The sequence below is a fragment of the Amblyraja radiata genome, chromosome 18, assembly GCF_010909765.2.
Source record: "Amblyraja radiata isolate CabotCenter1 chromosome 18, sAmbRad1.1.pri, whole genome shotgun sequence".
In the NCBI taxonomy this organism is placed as follows: Eukaryota; Metazoa; Chordata; class Chondrichthyes; order Rajiformes; family Rajidae; genus Amblyraja; species Amblyraja radiata.
In genome coordinates this window covers 29809803-29829583 of record NC_045973.1, presented here as the reverse complement: position 1 = coordinate 29829583, position 19781 = coordinate 29809803, and the positions used below count along the sequence as shown (strand labels likewise).

Below are 19781 nucleotides of genomic sequence, written 5' to 3'. Positions count from 1 at the left end.
CACGTTGTGAAACTAGAGAAGGGCAAATACGTGGGTGTGGTCAGTTTGGGGTTCTCTTTCTGGGCTACGTGACAATAGGACTCCATCAGCAGCAGCAAAATGGACATTTCTGCAGACAGCAACCTCATGGCTGATATATTCCCCATTCAAACATTACTATCAAACCTGGGTCAATAAGGAGTGAAGAAGTGGCTGACAGGCATAGCACCAGGCACAGTGAAGATCATGAGATGACAGCCTGGGGAAACTGCCAGGCAGAACCTTCCTCTGCTTGGGCAGTGACTCAGGAATGAAATGACGTTTTGTGAGTTCTGAAGTGGCTAACAACGTAAATTTGTGAAATCCAGCCAATGGTGTAGGTGTAGGACACATGTCAGGTGTGTGGGCAGTTTGCGAGGTACTCCACTCCTTCTGCTCCTGATGCAGATCCTCAGTGTGCTCTCATAGATGGCCGCAAGTTGCTGACACCATCCCAAAGCACATGGGAATACAAGACTACTCAATGCTAAACAACAAAAAACAGCACGCGATAGATGCAGCAATGCAATCCTACAATCAAGGATCACATCAAAGCTCTGTAGTCCCACCACTCCTATCTTTTGAATGGTGGTAGGCAATAAAACAGCTAATGGGAGTAATATAGCATGGAAACAGGACCTATGCTAAATGACTAACAAGCCAACTCGCCCATGACAACCAAGATGCTTATCCAATCTAATCCCAATTGCCTGGTTTGATTCATATCCATCCACACATTCCCTATCCACATACCTGTCCAAAAGTCTTTTAAACATCGGTATAGCTCCTGCCTCAATCACTACTTGTGGCAGCTTGTTACATGTACCCGCCATCCTCTGTGTGAAAATGTTGTCCCTCAGGTTCCTGTTAAATCTTAACCCTCACATCTTAAATCTATGCACTCAAGTTCTTCACTCCCCTACCCTTGAAGATAACCCCTCAATAACATCCTAGCCTTCCCAACCTTTCCCTATGACTCAGTTCCTCAAGTCTTGGTAGCATCCTCAAATCGTCTCTGTACTCTTTCCAGCTTAATGGCATCATTGCTATAGCTGGGTGACCAAAACTGAACACAATACTCCAAGGCTAAATTTCATACAAAGTAAGATAAATCGAATGTGGCCAATTAATGCCCAATCAACCTACCCTCAATCATCAAAGTAGCAGTGTTATCAAGTGGGCACTGACTTTCCAATAGCTCATTCATTGATACCCTGTTTGGGTTTTCCTAGGATCACCTAGCTCCAGAACTTCATCCGATCGCAGACCAAACAGGTGAATTAAGGAAGCATGGCAAGAGACTGCCTGGACATCTAGTTTAGTTTCATCAAATCTGGCATCAAGGAGTGTAGGGAAGAACTGCAGATGCTGGTTTAAATCAAAGGCAGACACAAAATGCTGGAGTAACTCAGCGGGACAGGCAGCATCGCTGGAGAGAAGGAATGGGTGACGTTTCGGGTTGAAACGTTACCCATTCCTTCTCTCCAGAGATGCTGCCTGTCCCTCTGAGTTACTCCAGCATTTTGTGTCTACCTGGCATCAAGGAGCCCTTGTAAAATTGAAGTCAATCAGTATCAGAAAGCACATCAAGTGAAGATGTTGGCAGATGGCAGTCAGTCATCCTAGGCCCACAACATCACTGCAGGAGTTCCTCAGAGCTGTGTCCTTAGCTCAGCCATCTTCTGCTGCTTTCTTCCACAAGGTGAGATATGTTTAGTTACAGTAAAGTTAAAGTGTTATGGTACATTAAAAAGCTTTTGTTGGCGTGCTGGCCAGTGAAAGAAGACTGTACATGATTACAATCAAGGTATCCGCAGTGTACAGTTAAAGAATAATGGCTACAACAAGATAATGTTGTTTGATGATGACTGCACCACATTCTATTCGATTCACAAATGTGCAACAAATGATGCAACACATGTGCATGGCAAGTAACATTCATGTAACTTAAGTGTCGGACAATGACGATGTCCAACCAGGGATAATCTAACCCATTTACCCCTGACTTTCAAAGACATTATGTTTAAGAAGGAACTGCAGATGCTGGAAAATCGAAGGTAGACAAAAATGCTGGACAAACTCAGCGGGTGAGGCAGCATCTATGGAGCGAAGGAAATGGGTAACATTTCGGGTCGAGACCCTTCTTCAGACTTCAAGACCCTTCTTCAAAGACATTATGTTCAGTGGAGCAGCTGGTAGAGTTGCTGCCTCATAGCACCAGAGACCCTGGTTCAGTCCTGACTTTGAGTGCCTTCGATGTGGAGTTTGCATGTTCTCCCTTGACCAGGTGGGTTTATTTTCCAGGTGTTTCGGTTTCCTCCCACATCCCAATGATGTGTCAGTTTGTAGGTTAAATGGCCTCTGTAAATTGCCACTAGTGTGTAAGAAGTGGTTGCAAAAGTGGGATAACATGGGACTAGTGCAATGGTCGATGTGGATTTTGTGGGCTCAAAGGACTGTTTCCATGCTGTATGTCTAAACCATTTGCATCGCCATGTCCCCCACCGGGAGTCATCATTGACCAGCAACCCATAGACTAGCCATTCAAATACCATCGCCACAACAGCAGGTCAGAGACTTGGTATCCTTGAGCGAGTAACTCACTTCCTGACACAAAGCCTTTCCATCTGCAAAGCATGAATCAAAAGCATGATGGAATACTCTCCATTAACTTAAGTGACAACATGAACAACTCACAAGCTGCTCAAAACCCTGCAGGACTCAACATGGACTGATCATGGACTGTCCAGTCCATCACCGATACTGACCTTCCCACCATAGAAGGGATCTACAAGAGTTGCTGCTTCTAAAAGTCAGCCAACATCATCAGAGATCCACGCCACCCTGGCCACACTCTCATTTCCTTCTTGCCATCGGGAAGAAGTTACGGGATCCTGAAAGCTGCAACATCCTTCAGGAGCAGCTTCTTCCTAACAATCATCAGGCTATTAAACACCACAACCTCCAAATAGGCTCTGAACTACATAGACTGGAGGGGTTTATTTTTGAATTTGCACTATTATTGGATTGTTTATTTGTCTGTGTTAAATATAAATATTCAACTTGTTTTGTTATTTATTATGGGGGAGTTTTAAACCGAGTACAATGTTTATCTGTTGTGCTGCTGCAAGTGAGAATTTAATTTTTCCGTTTCAGGGCATATAACAATAAAATACTCTTGACATGAGTGACTCTTGAACAGTTTGTTGGATTTGCCATAATCATTTATTTATATAAATCTATACATTTATTCCCTCCACCATTGGTCACATTGGCTTCAGTGTACATCATCTTCAAAATGCACTGCATTTATTTACCTAGGCTATTCTACCTGCACATGCCAACCCACTCCCTCTACTGAAGAAGTAGAAAGGAGGCAAGTGTATAGGGACATTACCTCCTGGTATGAAGAAGGGTCCCAACCAAAGACATCAAATATCCATGTTCTCCAGAGAAGCTACTTGACCCACTGAGTTACTTTAGCATTTTGTGTCTCACCTCCTGTGAGTTCCTTCCAATTTTCACTTCAATCTCACTGAATATATCACCCACCCTTCATTATCGCTGGGGCTAAATCCTGGAATTGCCTCCTAAACAACAAGAATACCTCCAGCACAAACTTTAGATAATCATCATCAACTCCTCAAGGGCCATCAGGTTTGGGAGAATAAAAGTCAGAAATGCCTCAGGCAAGAAAGTGAATTTAATGCCAACTAAATGAATAATCCAATGCAGCATGATAGATATTATAAAACAAGGATGAAGACTTTAAAATTTAAGCACGTGGAAAAAATTGCTAATGATGAACAAATTTATTGAAGACTTGACAAACTTATTTTTCCTGAATATTTTGGTCACTGATCAGTCAAAAGCAAAATAAGTATTCAGTGGTTTTATTTCTCAGATGTCATTGAATTATAATACCAAATACAAATAATAGTCTTGTTGATTTATGTGATAGGATAATCCAGTTTGATAGAAGCTTGCATAGTACAGTAAAAATGCTAATAATTTGAAGTTAAAAATTGTGAATTTTAAAACTGATATACAGATTACAAAAAAAAGTGATCCATCCTGTATAAAATGAGTATAATTCAGTATGTTTAACCTTTACATACTAAAGAAAAATATCCAATGAAAATAACTACGTAGATTTCTTAAATGTTTTTATAGTTTACCACTGTAGGCAACACAATTCATTATAATATTGTGTTTCACACTCAATTTTTACTCAACAAACTGTTATCGCTCATCAGGCCTTAAAGCTTTTTATCCTCCCTTGTCACTATAATAATTTCAACCTTGGTAATATGATTATGAATTGCTAAAGCATTAAGAGAATGTAATCCAGTTACATTTTTTTCTTAAACAATCCATAATAATAATGATTTTTCTTAAGCATCAGATTTTCTAGTGCTATTCTAAGCATCATTTTGCTTGCTCGCAGTACCCAGGCTATTTACAATCCTCCATACATCCCTGCATCTCCCCCACCCACCATCAAATATTAATACCAGTTTTAATTATTGACACAAAGCTTACCTTTAGTCCAGTCCCCAGGACAATCACATCATATTCTTCATCCATAGCTGCTCAGTGTCCCAGTGGTTTCTGAGTATTTATTTATTGCCAAAATACACTAATTTGATGTAAAGGCAAAGGCTCAACCTCCCCACTGACAGGTTGGAGCAGCTCACCACCGCAAGACCACTTTCAAAGGTACCATGTCTATGCGCCCCAGAAAAAAGTTCTGCCCTCAACCACGTCGTTTCTACTGTTCTCAAAATCGATGATTTTATTTCCCGGGGCTCATCGATTTATATCGGAAGGATTTTCGAAGTTAAAGACTGAAGGAGATTCAGGGACCATGTCGAAACTAGCAATATCTCCCACCGCCTGACACCGGCGCAGTAGATAAAGTAGTGCCAACATGTCCTCCTCCATCAACTGCCAAGAACTTGAAAAATCGCATTGCGCATGCCTGGCGCCGTCAGGCATTCTGGGAGTTGTAGTCTTTCGTAAGAGTGAGTTTGCTGTCCGATTCTGCGCAGTGTACATTTGGGCTGCAATGCAGCATGGAAATTGTAGTCAAACGGGAAATTCAAGGGTTGAATACAATAAAGTGAAGTTATTATGATATGTTTTGATAAAAACAGAGGACTGCGTTGGAATCCTACTCTAGAACACGAATGCAAGCGGCTGAAGTAGTGCTATACTTGAAATATTAAACTACCACCCAGCTGGTCTCAGGTTAACATAGAAAACGCGTTGTTCTGAAGAAGAGCAATTGGTGAAGGAGTGCTGGAGAAACTCAGCGGGTCAGACAGCATCCCTGGAGAACATGGGTCATTAAATAACCCTTCTTCATGTACATATGACAATTCTAAACTGAATTAAACTATCCATGTTCTCCAGAGATGCTGTATGACCCGTTGAGTTACTCCAGCATTTTGTGTCTTTTTTAGTATAAACCAGCATCTGTAGTTCCTTGTTATTACAATAGCAATTGGTGTACTGATTAAAATGTATCCGACAAAGAACATTTCGAAATCCAACATTTCGAGTCGGGACCCTTCCAAGGTCTGCACATCCACTGGCAGCGTAAGTGAACAAATACCAACATTTTCTGCCATGCATAGAAATTTGTCCCCAGCATTGGGCTTGTCATTACACTCAGTTTTGATGAGCAGATCACATCATTTGAATGTTGGTTCTTATAATTTGAGGGGGTTATCACTCAAAGCAGACACTCTGAGTTCCAATATGTTAATAGGTCCCCCAATGGACAGAAGAAATGATTCAAAGGTGTTTTTAATACTTCTGTCCCACCCCATAATATTATGAGCATCTATCAAGTCACCGCTCCACCTCCCTCGCGCCAGTGAAAGCAAGCCCAGCTGATCGGTATCTCGGCCTCCCAAGTCCGTGACCTCTGTTAGTGCGGTAAAAAGGATAATCTAGAAAGGCTCTAGAAACAAGGGTGCTGGAAAATCGGTGGTGGACATGTAGAAGGAATAGAGTGAGCTAGAAGGGGGTTGTAACCTGAATTTTTCCAATGTCGGAGAACCAGACCCCCCTTCCACCACTCTTTCCATTCACCTACCCCTATCACCTAGTTCCTTTCCCCTCCTCTATCCTTTCACCTCCTACCCCTCCCTACACAGAGTTCTCCAATAAAACATCTGTACATGCTAAAAATCTAGCATTAAAACAGGAAATGCCAGATAGACTCACCAGGTCAGGCTGCATCTGTCCAAAGAGAAATTTTAAACAAACTTTTTCAAGTTTTTCTTTTGGAATATCAAATTTTAAAAACAATGTAGTGCACAAAAATATCTTATTAATATAATGTTATGAACTGAAAACATACTGTTCTCATGACAATAATGCAATTTTGGAATTGCTATAACATATTATTACATTTAGTTTACTTTTAGTTTCTTGTCACGTGTACCAAGGTACAGCGAAAGCTTTTATCTTGTGTGCTACCCAGTTAGAGGAAAGACGATACATGATCACAATCAAGCCGTCTACAGATACAAAATAAAGGGAATAATGTTTAGTGCAAGATGAGGTCCAGTTCAGTCCAATTAAAGATAGTTCGAAGGTCTCCAATGAGGTAGATGGAAGGTCAGGACTGCTCTCGAGCTGGGAACAAACTGTCCCTGAATCTGGAAGTATATTTAGACTTCTGTACCTCCTGTCTGATGTGAGAGTGGAGAAGGGGAAATGATGCTGTGGCCTTGCTGAGGCGGTGTGGTGTAAATGGAGTCAATGGATGGGATGCGTGACGGTCTGGACTACATCTAAAATTATCTGCAATTTCTTGTGGTCTTGGATGGAGCTGTTTCCAAACCATGCTGACCATCCCAATGGAATGCTTTCTACGGCACATCTGTACAAGTTGGTGAGAGTTGTTGGGGACATGCCGAACTTCCTAAGCCTTTTTGGGAACTACAGGTATTTGTGTGCTTTCTTGGCCAGTGCTTCACTACAGCTGGTCCAGGGCATTGCTGGTGATATTTACTCCTATGAACGTGAAACTTTCAACCATCTCTACTTGGGCACCGTCATTACATACAAGGGTATATGTACCGCTTTGTTTCCTGAAGTCGATCAAAATTGGCATAATTTATCAAAATTAATTATGATTGATTTCAACCAAGGGAATCTTGCTTCATAGGGACCTTGTGATTTAAAAAAAAATTTAAAGCTGGAAAGGGTGCGAAGATTTACGAGGATGGTGCCAGGACTCAATGGCTTTTGCTAGAGGGAGCGGTTGAGCAGGCTAGGACTCTATTCCTTGCAAGAGGATTGAGGGGTGATCTTATAGAGGTGTACAAAATCATGAGAGGAATAATAATTGTCTAAACGCACAGATTATCTTGTCCAGAGTAGGGGAACCAAGAACTTGAGGACAAAGGGTTAAGGTGAGGGAGGGGGAAATGGAGGGGCAACGGGTGGTGGGTATATGGAATGAGCTGCTGGAGGAAGTAGTTGAGGCAGGGACTATTTCCTAAACATCAAGACAGGTACATGGATAGGACCGGATTAGAAGGATATGGGTCAAACGCAGGCAGATTGGACTAGTGTAGATGGGGCGTGTTGTTCGGGGTGGGCAAGTTGGTCCAAAGGGCCTGTTTCCACGTTATAAGACTCCATGAGTCTAAAAGATCTTAAAATGTGAAATAGTGAGCCGAGGGGCGGCTGCCGCTGGTCGGGGGAGGTATTGGAGGAGGGACGTGGGTTGACGTAGCGTGACGTGGCGGCGGGTGTTGCAGTGAGAGGTGTCCGCCGCCCGAGGCACTAAGGTCGGCTCCGTCAGCCCGTTCACCCACCATGTCGGCGCAGGACAAGCCCGGGCCCCGGCCACAGGCCGTCAACCCCATCAAAAACTTCTTCGCTGGCGGTTTCGGCGGCGTGTGCCTAGTGTTCGCCGGACACCCGCTAGACACCATCAAAGTGAGTCCGCTGGCGGGGACATTCCACTCTCCCCGACACTTCTCCCCTCTGACACTCCCCGTGTCCTCTACTCAGCCCATTCCTTTAGCCATGGCTCTCACCCCCTTCCTCCCGGTGCCCCCCACTATCCTCTCCCTCCTGGCGTCCCCTACGTTCCCCTTCCCCCCCTTGTACCCCAGTCTCCCTGTCCTGTTTTCCTCAACCCCTTCCCCTCCCTCGCACTTACCTCCTCCCCCGTATCCCCCACTCACCCCCCCTCCCGTATCCCCCACTCGCCCCCCCTCCCGTATCCCTCACTCACCCCCCCTCCCGTATCCCCCACTCCCCCCCCCCCCCGTGTTCCCCACTCAACCCCCTCCCTCCCCGTGTACCCCGTTCAACTCCCCGTGTACCCCGTTCAACTCCCCCCTCCCCGTGTACCCCGTTCAACTCCCCCCTCCCCGTGTACCCCGTTCAACTCCCCCCTCCCCCTGTCCCCCACTAAACACCCCCTTTCCCCGAGTTCGCCAAATTCCTTCCAAAGAAGGATGCAAAGTACTGGAGTAACTCAGCAGGTCAGGCAACATCTCTGGAGAATATGAATAGGTGATGTTTTCGCTCGGGATCCTACTTCAGACTCATTGCCTTCAGATTTCAATCAGCCTGAAGAAGAGCCCTGACACGAAACATCTCCTATTCATGTTCTCCAGAGATGCCACTGTTATTCCAGCACTTTATATTCTTCTTTGTAAGCAAGCAGCTATACAGTGCCCTCCATAATGTTTGGGACAAAGACCCATCATTTATTTATTTGCTTCTGTACTCCACGATTTGAGATTTGGAATAGAAAAAAATCACATGTGGTTAAAGTGCATATTGTTAGATTTTATAAAGGCCACTTTTATACATTTTGGTTTCATCATGTAGAAATTTCAGCTTTATACATAGTCCCCCCATTTCATGGCACCATAATGTTTGGGACACAGCAATGTTATGTAAATGAAAGTAGTCATGTTTAGTATTTTGTTGCATATCCTTTGCATGCAATGACTGCTTGAAGTCTGCGATTCATGGACATCACCAGTTGCTGGGTGTCTTCTCTGGTGATGTTCTGCCAGACCTGTATTGCAGCCATCTTTAGCGTATGCTTGTTTTGGGGTCTAGTGCCCTTCAGTTTTCTCTTCAGCATATAAAAGGCATGCTCAACTAGGTTCAGATCGGGTGATTGACTTGGCCACTCAAGAATTGACAATTTTTTAGCTTTGAAAAACTCCTTTGTTGCTTTTGCAGTATGGTTGGGATCATTGTCTTGCTGCAGAATGAACCGCCGGCCAATGTTTTGAGGCGTTTATTTGAACTTGAGCAGATAGGAAGTCAAGTCAAGAGAGTTTATTGTCATGTGTCCCAGATAGGACAATGAAATTCTTGCTTTGCTTCAGCACAACAGAATATAGTAGGCATGAATACAGAACATATCAGTGAGTCCATATACCATTATATAAATATATACACACATCAATAAATAGCAGATAAAGTGCAAATAAACAGATAATGGTCTATTAATGTTCAGAGATTTGTTTCAGTTGAGTTTAATAGCCTGATGGCTGTGGGGAAGTAGCTATTTCTGAACCTGGATGTTGCAGTCTTCAGGCTCCTGTACCTTCTACCTGAAGGTAGCAGGGAGATGAGTGTGTGGCCAGGATGGTGTGGGTCCTTTATGATACTGCCAGCCTTTTAGAGGCAGCGACTGTGATAGATCCCCTCGATGGTAGGGAGGTCAGTGCCGATGATGGACTGGGCAGTGTTTACTACTTTTTGTAGTCTTTTTCGCTCCTGGACGCTCAAGTTGCCGAACCAAGCCACGATGCAACCGGTCAGCATGCTTTCTACTGTGCACCTGTAGAAGTTAGAGAGCGCTCTCCTTGACATACCGACTCTCCATAACCTTCTCAGGAAGTAGAGTTGCTGATGTGGTTTCTTAATTAATTGCATCAGTGTTCTCGGACCAGGAGAGATCTTCAGAAATATGCAAGCCCAGGAATTTGAAGCTCTTGACCCTCTCCACCATCGACCCGTTGATATAAACGGGACTGTGGGTCCCCATCCTACCCCTTCCCAAGTCCACAATCAGTTCCTTGGTTTTGCTGGTGTTGAGGGCCAGGTTATTGTGCTGGCACCATTTGGTCAGTCGGCCGATCTCACTTCTATACTCTGACAATACTCTATACTCTGTCTATACACTTCAGAATTAATTATGCTACTGCCATCAACAGTTGTATCATCAATGAAGATAAGTGAGCCAGTACCTTCAGCAGCCATACATGCCCAGGCCAGAACACCCCACCACTGTGTTTCACAGATGAGGTGGTATGCTTTGGATCCTTCTCTCCTGCATACTTTGCTCTTGCCATCACTCTGATATAAGTTAATCTTCGTCTCATCTGTCCACAAGACCTTTTTCCAAAACTGTGGTTGCTATTTTAAGTACTTCTTGGCAAACAAACCTGGCCATCCTATTTTTACGGCTAATCAGTGGTTTGCATCTTGCAGTGTGGCCTCCGTATTTCTGTTCATGAAGTCTTCTGCGGACAGTGGTCATTGACAAATCCACACCTGACTCCTGAAGAATGTTTCTGATCTGCTGGACAGGTGTTTGGGAATTTTTCTTTACTATAAAGAGAATTCTTCTGTCTTCAGCTGTGGAGGTCTTCCTTGGCCTGCCAGTCACTTTCCGATTAGTAAGCTCACCAGTGCTCTCTTTCTTCTTAATGATGTTCCAAACAGTTGATTTTGGTAAGCCGAAGATTTGGCTGATGTCTCTAACAGTTTTATTCTTGTTTCTCAGTTTCATAATGGCTTCTTTGACTTTCATTGGCACAACTTTGGTCCTCATGTTGATAAACAACAATAAAAGTTTCCAAAGGTGATGGAAAGACTGGAGCTAAGAGCTCTCTTATACCTGTATTATACATTTAAACCCACCTGAGCAATTACAAACACCCGTGAAGTGTATACACAGAGTATAGAGTATTGTCAGAGTATAGAAGTGAGATCGACCGACTGACCAAATGGTGCCAGCACAACACCTGTGAAGCCATGTGTCCCAAATATTATGGTGCCCTGAAATGGGGGGAACTATGTATAAACACAGCTGTAATTTTTACATGGTGAAACCAAAATGTGTAAAATACCCTTTAACAAGATCTGACAATGTGCACTTTAACCACATGTGATTTTTTTTTCTATTACATATCTCAAATTGTGGAGTACAGAGGCAAATAAATAAATGATGGGTCTTTGTCTCAAACATTATGGAGGGCACTTATGTCCCAAACATTATGAATTGCTTGTTTCCACTTATTCCTTTCTCATTTCTCATTCCCATTGTTGTTCAGGTGCGGTTACAGACGCAGCCGAAACCCTTGCCTGGCCAATCTCCCAAATTCACAGGCACCTTTGACTGTTTCCGCAAGACCCTGGTTGGAGAGGTAATGTGTTGTGTTTCTTGCAAAGACAAATACACAAATAAAAACAGAAAGCATTGGGAGTAACTCTCAGGTCAGGCGGCATCAGGGAACTAAAGAGCTGTTAATGCTCTCAAATGTAGACACAAAATGCTGGAATAACTCTGGAGAAACTGGAGAGGTAATGTTTCTGATTGGACTGTCTGAAGAAGGGACCCGACCCGAAAAGTCAACTGTACATTTTCTCCAGAGATGCTGCCTAACCCACTGAGTTCCTCCAGCATTTTGTGTCTGTCTTTGGTATGAACCAGCATCTGTAGTTCATTTTTATTGCTGTTAATGCTCTGGGTTGGTCATTTTTCATTCGAGCTATGGCAAGTTTTACAGACGTTGAGAGAGTGGGGATGGTAGGATAGAACAGAAAGAAGCAGTTCTTCATATTCATGTTCGGGATCCCGGCATCGCCAGCCCATGTCTGAAATGGTGGAAGATAAGAATGATGTTTCAATGATAAAATGATTCTGCATGGTAGGCTGCTCTGGAGGGTTAGGTTGCATGGGATCCAGGGAGAGTTAGCCGACTGGATGGAGAATTGGCTTCAAGGAAGGAAACAAAGTGTGTTGGTGGAAGGTTGTTTTTCAGACTGGAGGCCAGTGTCTCAGAGATCAGTGCTGGGCCCATTGCTGTTTGTGGTTTGTATCAATGATTTGGATGAGGTTCAAGGCACGATTAGTAAGATTGCGGATGACACTTAAGGGTGGTATCGTAGATGATGGAGATGGTTATCAAAAATTACAGAAGGATCTTGATCAGCAGGATGTGGGCTGAGGAATGGGTAGGGGAGACACTCTTGAAAAGTGGGGATGTTATGTTGCAGTTGTACAACACGTTGGTGAAGCCGCATTTGAAGAATTATGTTCATTTTTGGTCGCCCTGCTAAATGAAGGATGTCAATAAGGTGGAAAGAGTGCAGAGATTAACGAGGATGTCGCCAAGACTTGATGGAATGTCATAAGGGATAGGAGTAGAATTGGGCCATTCGGCCCATCAAGTATACTCGGCCATTCAATCATGGCTGATATATCTTTCCCTCTCAACCCCATTCTCCTGCCTTCTCCCCATAACCTCGGACACCTTTACTAATCAAGAATCTATCTATCTCTGCTTTAAAAATATCCACTGACTTGGCCTCCACAGCCTTCTGTGGCAAAGAATTCCACAGATTCACCACCCTCTGACTAAGGAAATTTCTCCTCATCTCCTTCGTAAAAGAATGAGCTATAGGGAGATGTTGGGCAGTCCAGGACTTAATTCCTTGCAACACAGGAGGCTGAGAGTTGATCTAATGGGGATGTATAAAATCATTAGTGGAATAGACAGGGTGAATGCACAGAATCTTTTATCCAGAGTAGGGGAATTGAGCTGAGGTTTAAGGTGAGCGTTGAAAGATTGAATAGGAACATGTGGGGCAACTTTTGCATTCAGATGATGGTGAGTATATAGAATGAGCTACTCGAGGAGGTAGTTGAGGCAGGTAAAAGACATTTGGACAAGTATGTGGATAGGAAACATTTAGAGAGATATGGGCCAAAGGCAGGAAGGTGGGATTAGCGTAGATGGAGCATATTGATCGGCAGGTTGGGCCAAGAGGCCTGATTGCATGCTGTATGACTCTATAACATGATGTTGACGAGGGTTAGTTAGCAAATTGGATACAAATCAGGCTTGGTGTTGGAGGAAGCAATTGGTGGTGGCTTGTTGTTCCGATTTGAGGCTTGCGACCAGTGGTGTGCTGTCGGGATTAGTGCTTGTTTGTCACATGTATTAACAATTTGGATTAGAATGGAGGTGGCCGGGTTGATAAATTTGCAGATGACCAAAGTTTGCGGGTGTGGTGAACACTGAAGATTATCTCGCAATGTGATACAGGTCAAGGTGAATTGCAGATGGAATTTAACTGTCATCATTCAAATTCAAGACAAGTTAACCTGCAAACTTGTATGTCTTTGCGATGTGAGAGGAAACCGAAACACCCAGAGGCAGCCCATGCGGTCACAGCGAGAACGTGCAAACTCCGTACAGACTGCACTCGAGGTCAGGATCAAATATTAAGGACCCTTATCACCCATCACACCACATCGTCTCCATTCTGCCATCTGGGAAGAGGTACAGGAGCATCAGCTGCAGAACCAGCAGGATGATACACAGCTTCTTCCCACAGGCAATAAAACTGGTTAACGGACTGTGTCCCCTCCCCATACATCATACATCAAAACACATCTAACCTCGCCCATACTTTGACAGCTAGACACCTGTCAAGGCAAAGCCACTGTTCGGTCTGAATGTCTGTTTTTAGTTCAATTTTTAGGTCTATTTTAGATATGTTAATTTTAAAGTCGTATGTATTTATTCTGCTTTTATTAACTGCACTGACAGGAACTGATGAGAAACAATTTTTTGTTTCTTCTGTGTATGTAAGTACTCAGTGAAATGACATTAAAGTAAATACTGAATACGAAACACTGATACTGAATAGGATCGAACCAGGGTTTCGCACTGGGAGACAACAGCTCCAGCAGCCGTGACACTATGCTGCCCTATTTAGATGGATAGGCTGTGCCAGTTCTCCATGAAGTAAAGGAGCTGAAAAGTGTAAAATAAGTAAATAAAGAGGCAGAGACAGGGTAGATAACCAGCATCTGTTTCCCATGGTAATTGTGTCTAAATGAGAGCATAGGTGTAAGGTGAGAGGGAGGAGGTTTAAAAGGGATCTGAGAGTTAAATGTTTCGCACTAAAGGGACTGCCAACATCAGTGACTGGCTCCCTAAAAACCGTCAAGTTGTATGACACTCCGTGTCACCGTCACGTCAAGCTACGACACTCCACGTCACCCGCCTTCACAACAAAGGAAGGTTACACCGAAGTATAATAATCACTTTGGAAATGAATTTATCTACAATAAATCTAAGGACCAATGCATTTTTAATGGATAAGTCGGCGCTTTATATATCTGCGTCACCGGCTGTCACCCGCAGGACAGCATACGTCAGCGTGTGATAGGGCGCACGACATGATAAGACACCCAGATGTCGCCTGAAGATTTTGAACATTCCAAAATCCAGGGGCGATGGGGAGACACCGCGCGTCACTACATGCTTCACCCCGCATCACGCCCCGACCACGCCACGACAACCTCTTTTCAGGCCGACACCGAAAATGTCGTGCAAGTGGGGCAGGCCCTTAACTAATTGGTTTCTGGAATGAGCTGCCAGAGGAGGTAGTGGAGGTAGAAACAGTGGCAACAATTTGGAGGCATCTGAGTAGGTACGTGAATGAGCAGGGTTTAGAGGGATGTGGAATTATTGCAGGCAAGTGGGATTGCATGAAACATAGAACAGGAGCAGCTCTTCAGGCCCACAATTTCCATGATGCCAAATTAAACTAACCTCTGCCTGCATGTGATCCAGATCAATTAGCATGATCCCGTATGATGGTTGGCAGGGATGTGGTGGGCCAAAGGGTCCGTTTCAATGCTGTGGAACTCTGAATCTAATTACTGTTGAAAATGGGAAACAAAAACTAAATACAGAAATTTTGAAAACAAAAGTGATGGAAATTAATTCCCTCAAGCCACAGGACGGATAGTAAAATCAGCTTTGCTTATGTTGACCGTGTCCCAAAAACAATAATTAAAATGACAGTCTCCTGTACAGTGTTTCTTTACCCATTGAAAATGAGTCCCAATGGGTGCAATTCTTCTTTGGGTGTGTTTATTGCCAGCTCTCCCAGCTTTTGAACTATAGATCCAAACACTGAATGTTTGCAGAGCTGATTCTTGCACTTTAACTTTGAAATGCTGAGAGCCAGGAATCTTGATCCCAAGCTGAAGGTTAGGTGAGCCGTAATTCTCCATGAAAGTTCTGTTTAGTTTGCACTTCGTGCCAAGGTCTGAGGGAAAAAAAGTTGCTCCCTTGGCAGCAGTGCCAGTTGCAGTGGGGTTGGTGGAAGTTGGGGAGGAGGGGTGAGTTTCCTGCTGATCGTGAGAAGGGGGCCTTGGTTATATCGGTAGTTATTTTCAAATTAGTGAGTGCTGAACGACAAAGATTTTGTTTTCATTAAAGCGCGAGTGCTGCCTGTCTTGCGCAAGTAAACGTGAACGAGCTGCAATGTGGGTGAGAGGTTAAACTGCGAATGACACATTCTGCTGAGTCCCTGGAGCTCAAGAACAGAGTTAGCACAGCTTTATCGAGAAATGTGATCGGGGACAGATTTTGAAAACAGGAAAAAGGTGGAAGACTATTAGTGATGGAAAAACTGGCCAGTCTTGATTGTCATTGGACAGTGAAAAACCTGTGAGGAAGTATCGGCCACTTGGAACTTGTGGCTCGAGGTTTCAACCCACTGGGGAGCACAGTTGCACAGCGGGAGCTGCTGCCTCATAGCGCTAGAGACCCGGTTTTGATCCTGACCTCTTGTGCTGTCTGTATGGAGTTTGCACGTTCTCCCTATGATCCTGTGGGATTCCTCCGGGTGCTTTAGTTGCCTCCCACGTCCCAACGAGCTGGTTTGTGGGTTAATTGTCTCCCTGGAAATTGCCCCTAGTTTGAAAGGAGTGGATGAGGAAAGTGGGATAATATTGAACGAGTGCGAATGGGTGATCGATAGTCAGTGTGGTGGGCCGATGGGCCTGTTACAATGCTATATCTCTAAACTAAATTAAACTCTCCAAGCCCTTTAAACCAGATAATATTTTGTGAAGTGTGTAGAAAGGCACTGCAGACGCTGGTTTACCCCAAAGACAGACACAAAATGCTGGAATAACTCGGAGGGACAGGAAGCATCTCCGGAAGGAATGGGTGAAGTTTTGGGTCGAGCCTCCTGTCACCGAAACATCACCCATTCCTTCTCTCCACAGATGTTGCCTGTTACTCTAGCATTTTGTGTCTAAGATTATTATAACCTTTTCAACATCCTCTCCTGCTTGGTGGGCCCAAGGGCCTATTTCCGTGCTGTATCTGTACCAACCAACCTCCCTTCCATTGACTCAATCTACACCTTGCTGCCGCATCACGGCCACAAGCATAATCAAGGATCAGTCTAACCCCGATCACCCTCCTCTCCCCTCTCCCATCAGACAAGAGGTACAGAAGTTTGAAACCGCACACCTCCAGATTCAGAGACAGTTTCATCCAGCTGGTTATCAGGAAACTGAACCATCCTATCACCAACTAGAGAGCAGTCCTAAACTACCATCTACCTCGTTGGGGGCCCTCGGACAATGTTTAATCGGACCTAACTGGACTTCACCTTCTTTAGACGTTATACCCTTTATCCTGTATCTGTACACTGTGGATGGCTTGATTGTGATCATGTATAGTCTTTTCGCTGACTGGATAGCACATAATAAAAAAGCATTTCACTGTACCTCGGTACACATGACAATAATAAAATTAACTATCAGGATCTTTTCGTCAATCAATCACGACAAGCTCAATCACCATTATCTCTGATTCTTCCGTTACGGTGCACCTCAATTCATGCTGTACAGAATCCTCTTGGTCTTGGGTGTTAGCCAACCAATATTACTATAAATACCCTTCATTAAAGCTGTCCCTCGAAACTTTTCCACAGTTCGTGTGCTCCAAGGCTACTATTTACCTTGTATCAAATTATCTGTCATTCACATCAGGTTATACAAACAATCAACTCGTACAGTACAGGTAGTTCTGCTGCAACACGATTGTTGCGTTCCTAAGAAAGCTGGTGTTATAGAAAAGGCAATTGTGTCAATGAGGATTGGGGGGGGGGGGGGGGGGAGCTTCGGGTCCAGAGCATTTCAAACAGGCGTAATCCAAATTAGTTTACCCCACGTGACTTTCAAAAATAAATGGCAATACTTTTAAATGGCAGTACTTTTATTTTTGTTACTGAGTGTTGTATGTTACATTTTTTAACAGAGTATAGCTGTACAAGTGTTGCTAAGAAGTAATTTCTTGTCAATTTCAATGACCTCCCGCAGTGAAATTGACAGATTCTGCCCTCAAGACAAAACAATGTCTGATTGCTGCAGGGAGGTTACATGGTAACAGTTTTTTTCCACTTGTAATGTTTAAATCCTTTTCTTCTTGTCAATTTTTAAGGTATCTTTTAAGTGTTTCTCTAGTTCTTGATCAAAATAATATTGATTGGACTGCGTAATGCTAGCTTACAGCATTATATGTACTAGTTTATATTAAAAAAAGACTTGTTTACATGTTCCTGGGAGCACTCAGCAGGTCAGGCAGCACCTGTGGAAGGTGACAGTTAATGTTTCATAGTTAAAGGAAAGACACAAAGTGCTTCGGTAACTCAGCGAGTCAGGCAGCATTTCTGGAGAACATGGATAGGCGACTGATTGTAGTAGTGGGGAGTAAGCTGGATGAGAGATGGGGGTGGGAAGTGATAGGTGAATGCTGATGAGTGAATGTGGGGGGTGATTGATAGCTGGTTGGACAAAGACCAGAGATGAAAAGGCAAAAAGTGTGAGATAAGGAGTGGCCTGAAAAGTAGTTGGAAAGCGACGGGTGAAAGGGAGAAATGGGTTTCACATCCAGGTGGGGCACAAGGAAGAGAAGGCGAAAAAAAGTGTGCGAGGAAATGGGGACATTTTGCAGGTTACTCACTTCAAATTGGAGAATGCAATGTTCATGCTGTTGGGTTGTAAGTTATGCAAGTGGAATATGAAGTGCTGTTTCTTCAGTTTGGGTGAGGTCGCACTTGGGCATTGGAGGAGGCCCAGGACAGAAAGGTTGGTATTGGAAGGGGAGTTAAAGTGGTTAGAAACCGGGAGGCACAGCAGGCCTTGGCGTACTGAGCATAACTTTTTGCGAATCGGTCACCTCGTCTATACTTGGTCTTGCCAATGTAAAGCAGCCCACATTGTAAATACTGAATGCCATGGATGGGGTTAGAGGAGGTGTAAGTGAACCTCTGTCTCATCTGGAAGGGTTAATCCAAGGACCACTCGGGTCCTTGGATTAATGTGAGCGACGGTATATAGAGACAGGTGTTAACATCTCCTATGGTTGCCGAAGAAAATACCTGGGGCAGGCGTGGTTCATGTGGGAAGGATCTGTGGAGGGAGCTGTCTCTGCAAGAAGTGGAGGGAATGAAGGATCCTGACCCGAAAAGTTGCCGTCCATTCTTTCCACAGATGCTGCCTGACCCATTGAGTTACGCCAGCACTTTGTGTTTTGCTCAAAATTCTAGGATCTGCAGTTCCTTGTGTCTCCATTGTATGTGACAAACTGGGCGGCAGAGTGGTGTAGCTGGTAGAGCTGTTGCCTCACCGTGCCTTGGGTGCTGTCTGTGTGGAGTTTGCACCTCCACCCTGTCTCATCGGGGTGCTTCGGTTTCCTTTCACATCCCAAAGATGTGCAGATTTGTAGGTTAATTGGCCTCTGTAAAAAAAAAAAAAAAATTGCCCCTTATGTGTAGGGAAAGGATAAGAAAGTGAGATAAACATACAACTATTATGAACGGGTGATGAATGGTTGCCGTGGACTCGGTGCGCCGAAGGTGCTGTTTCTGTGCTCTGTCTCTAAACTAAATCTTCAACTGAAATTCCTGTATGGGGTAATTGAGAGTTTGCATTTGGGTGGATATTGACCAAGTCTTGATGAACTTAACCTAATTTTAACCAGTTAAAAGAAACCCATCCAGTCTTAGCACTAATTTCCAAATGTTTCAATTTTAGGCAAAGTTGGCGAATATAATTTTCCGTGCGCGGTGGTAATCAAACGATGTCTGAGCTCACTTCACAATGTACGCAACTCACGAGGTCCTGCAGTTACATCGTTATAGCAAGCTCTTTGCAGCCGCCGTTTCCATGATAAAATAGTGATGTCATTAATTTCGTTCAGACCATAAGGTCTGAATGACAATAAAGGTATTCAATTCAATTCAATTCAATACCCGTATTGAATCCTGATATCAAATTGTGACCAAAATCATGTTGCCCTTGTGAGAAATGTCTGTAGACAACTATGTGAATCCTCAATTGGAATTATAGTCGCAATTATCTTGAGTGACCTTAAACTTCAGATGAAGTTGCAGCAGTGTGTGAACTATGTGCTCTTGTGTTTTCTTTCAGGGTGTGAAAGGGTTATACAAGGGAATGGCTACCCCCATTATTGGTGTAGCGCCAATGTTTGCTGTCTGCTTCTTTGGCTTTGGCTTGGGCAAGAAACTGCAGCAGAAGCATCCTAATGACATCCTCACGTGAGTATGTTTTCAGAGCAGGGCGTATTTTGTTTTAAATTGCCTTCACAGAATCGTATAGCACAGAAACAGGCCCTTTCAGTCTGTGGAAGGGTCTC

General features: G+C 43.9%; 2 protein-coding genes across 3 annotated transcripts in view; one reads left to right on the top strand and one right to left on the bottom strand.

Annotated features, from left to right (window-relative positions):
• Positions 1–4955, bottom strand: part of LOC116983314 (rab GDP dissociation inhibitor alpha) — a 58484-nt gene extending 53529 nt beyond the window's left edge. Inside the window, exon 1 of the mRNA XM_033037019.1 lies at positions 4561–4955. Within this exon, the coding sequence (XP_032892910.1) occupies positions 4561–4605 (45 nt within the window). The 5' untranslated portion in view covers positions 4606–4955. The remainder of the gene's footprint in view (positions 1–4560) is intronic.
• Positions 4956–7777: 2822 nt separating this feature from the next.
• LOC116983311 (mitochondrial carnitine/acylcarnitine carrier protein-like) overlaps positions 7778–19781 on the top strand; it is a 204718-nt gene continuing 192714 nt past the window's right edge. Inside the window, exons 1-3 of one of the 2 annotated variants that reach the window (XM_033037017.1) lie at positions 7778–7980; positions 11355–11447; positions 19556–19683. In XM_033037017.1, the coding sequence (XP_032892908.1) occupies positions 7858–7980; positions 11355–11447; positions 19556–19683 (344 nt within the window). In that variant the 5' untranslated portion in view covers positions 7778–7857. The remainder of the gene's footprint in view (positions 7981–11354; positions 11448–19555; positions 19684–19781) is intronic. The other variant, XM_033037018.1, reaches the window with a different exon arrangement.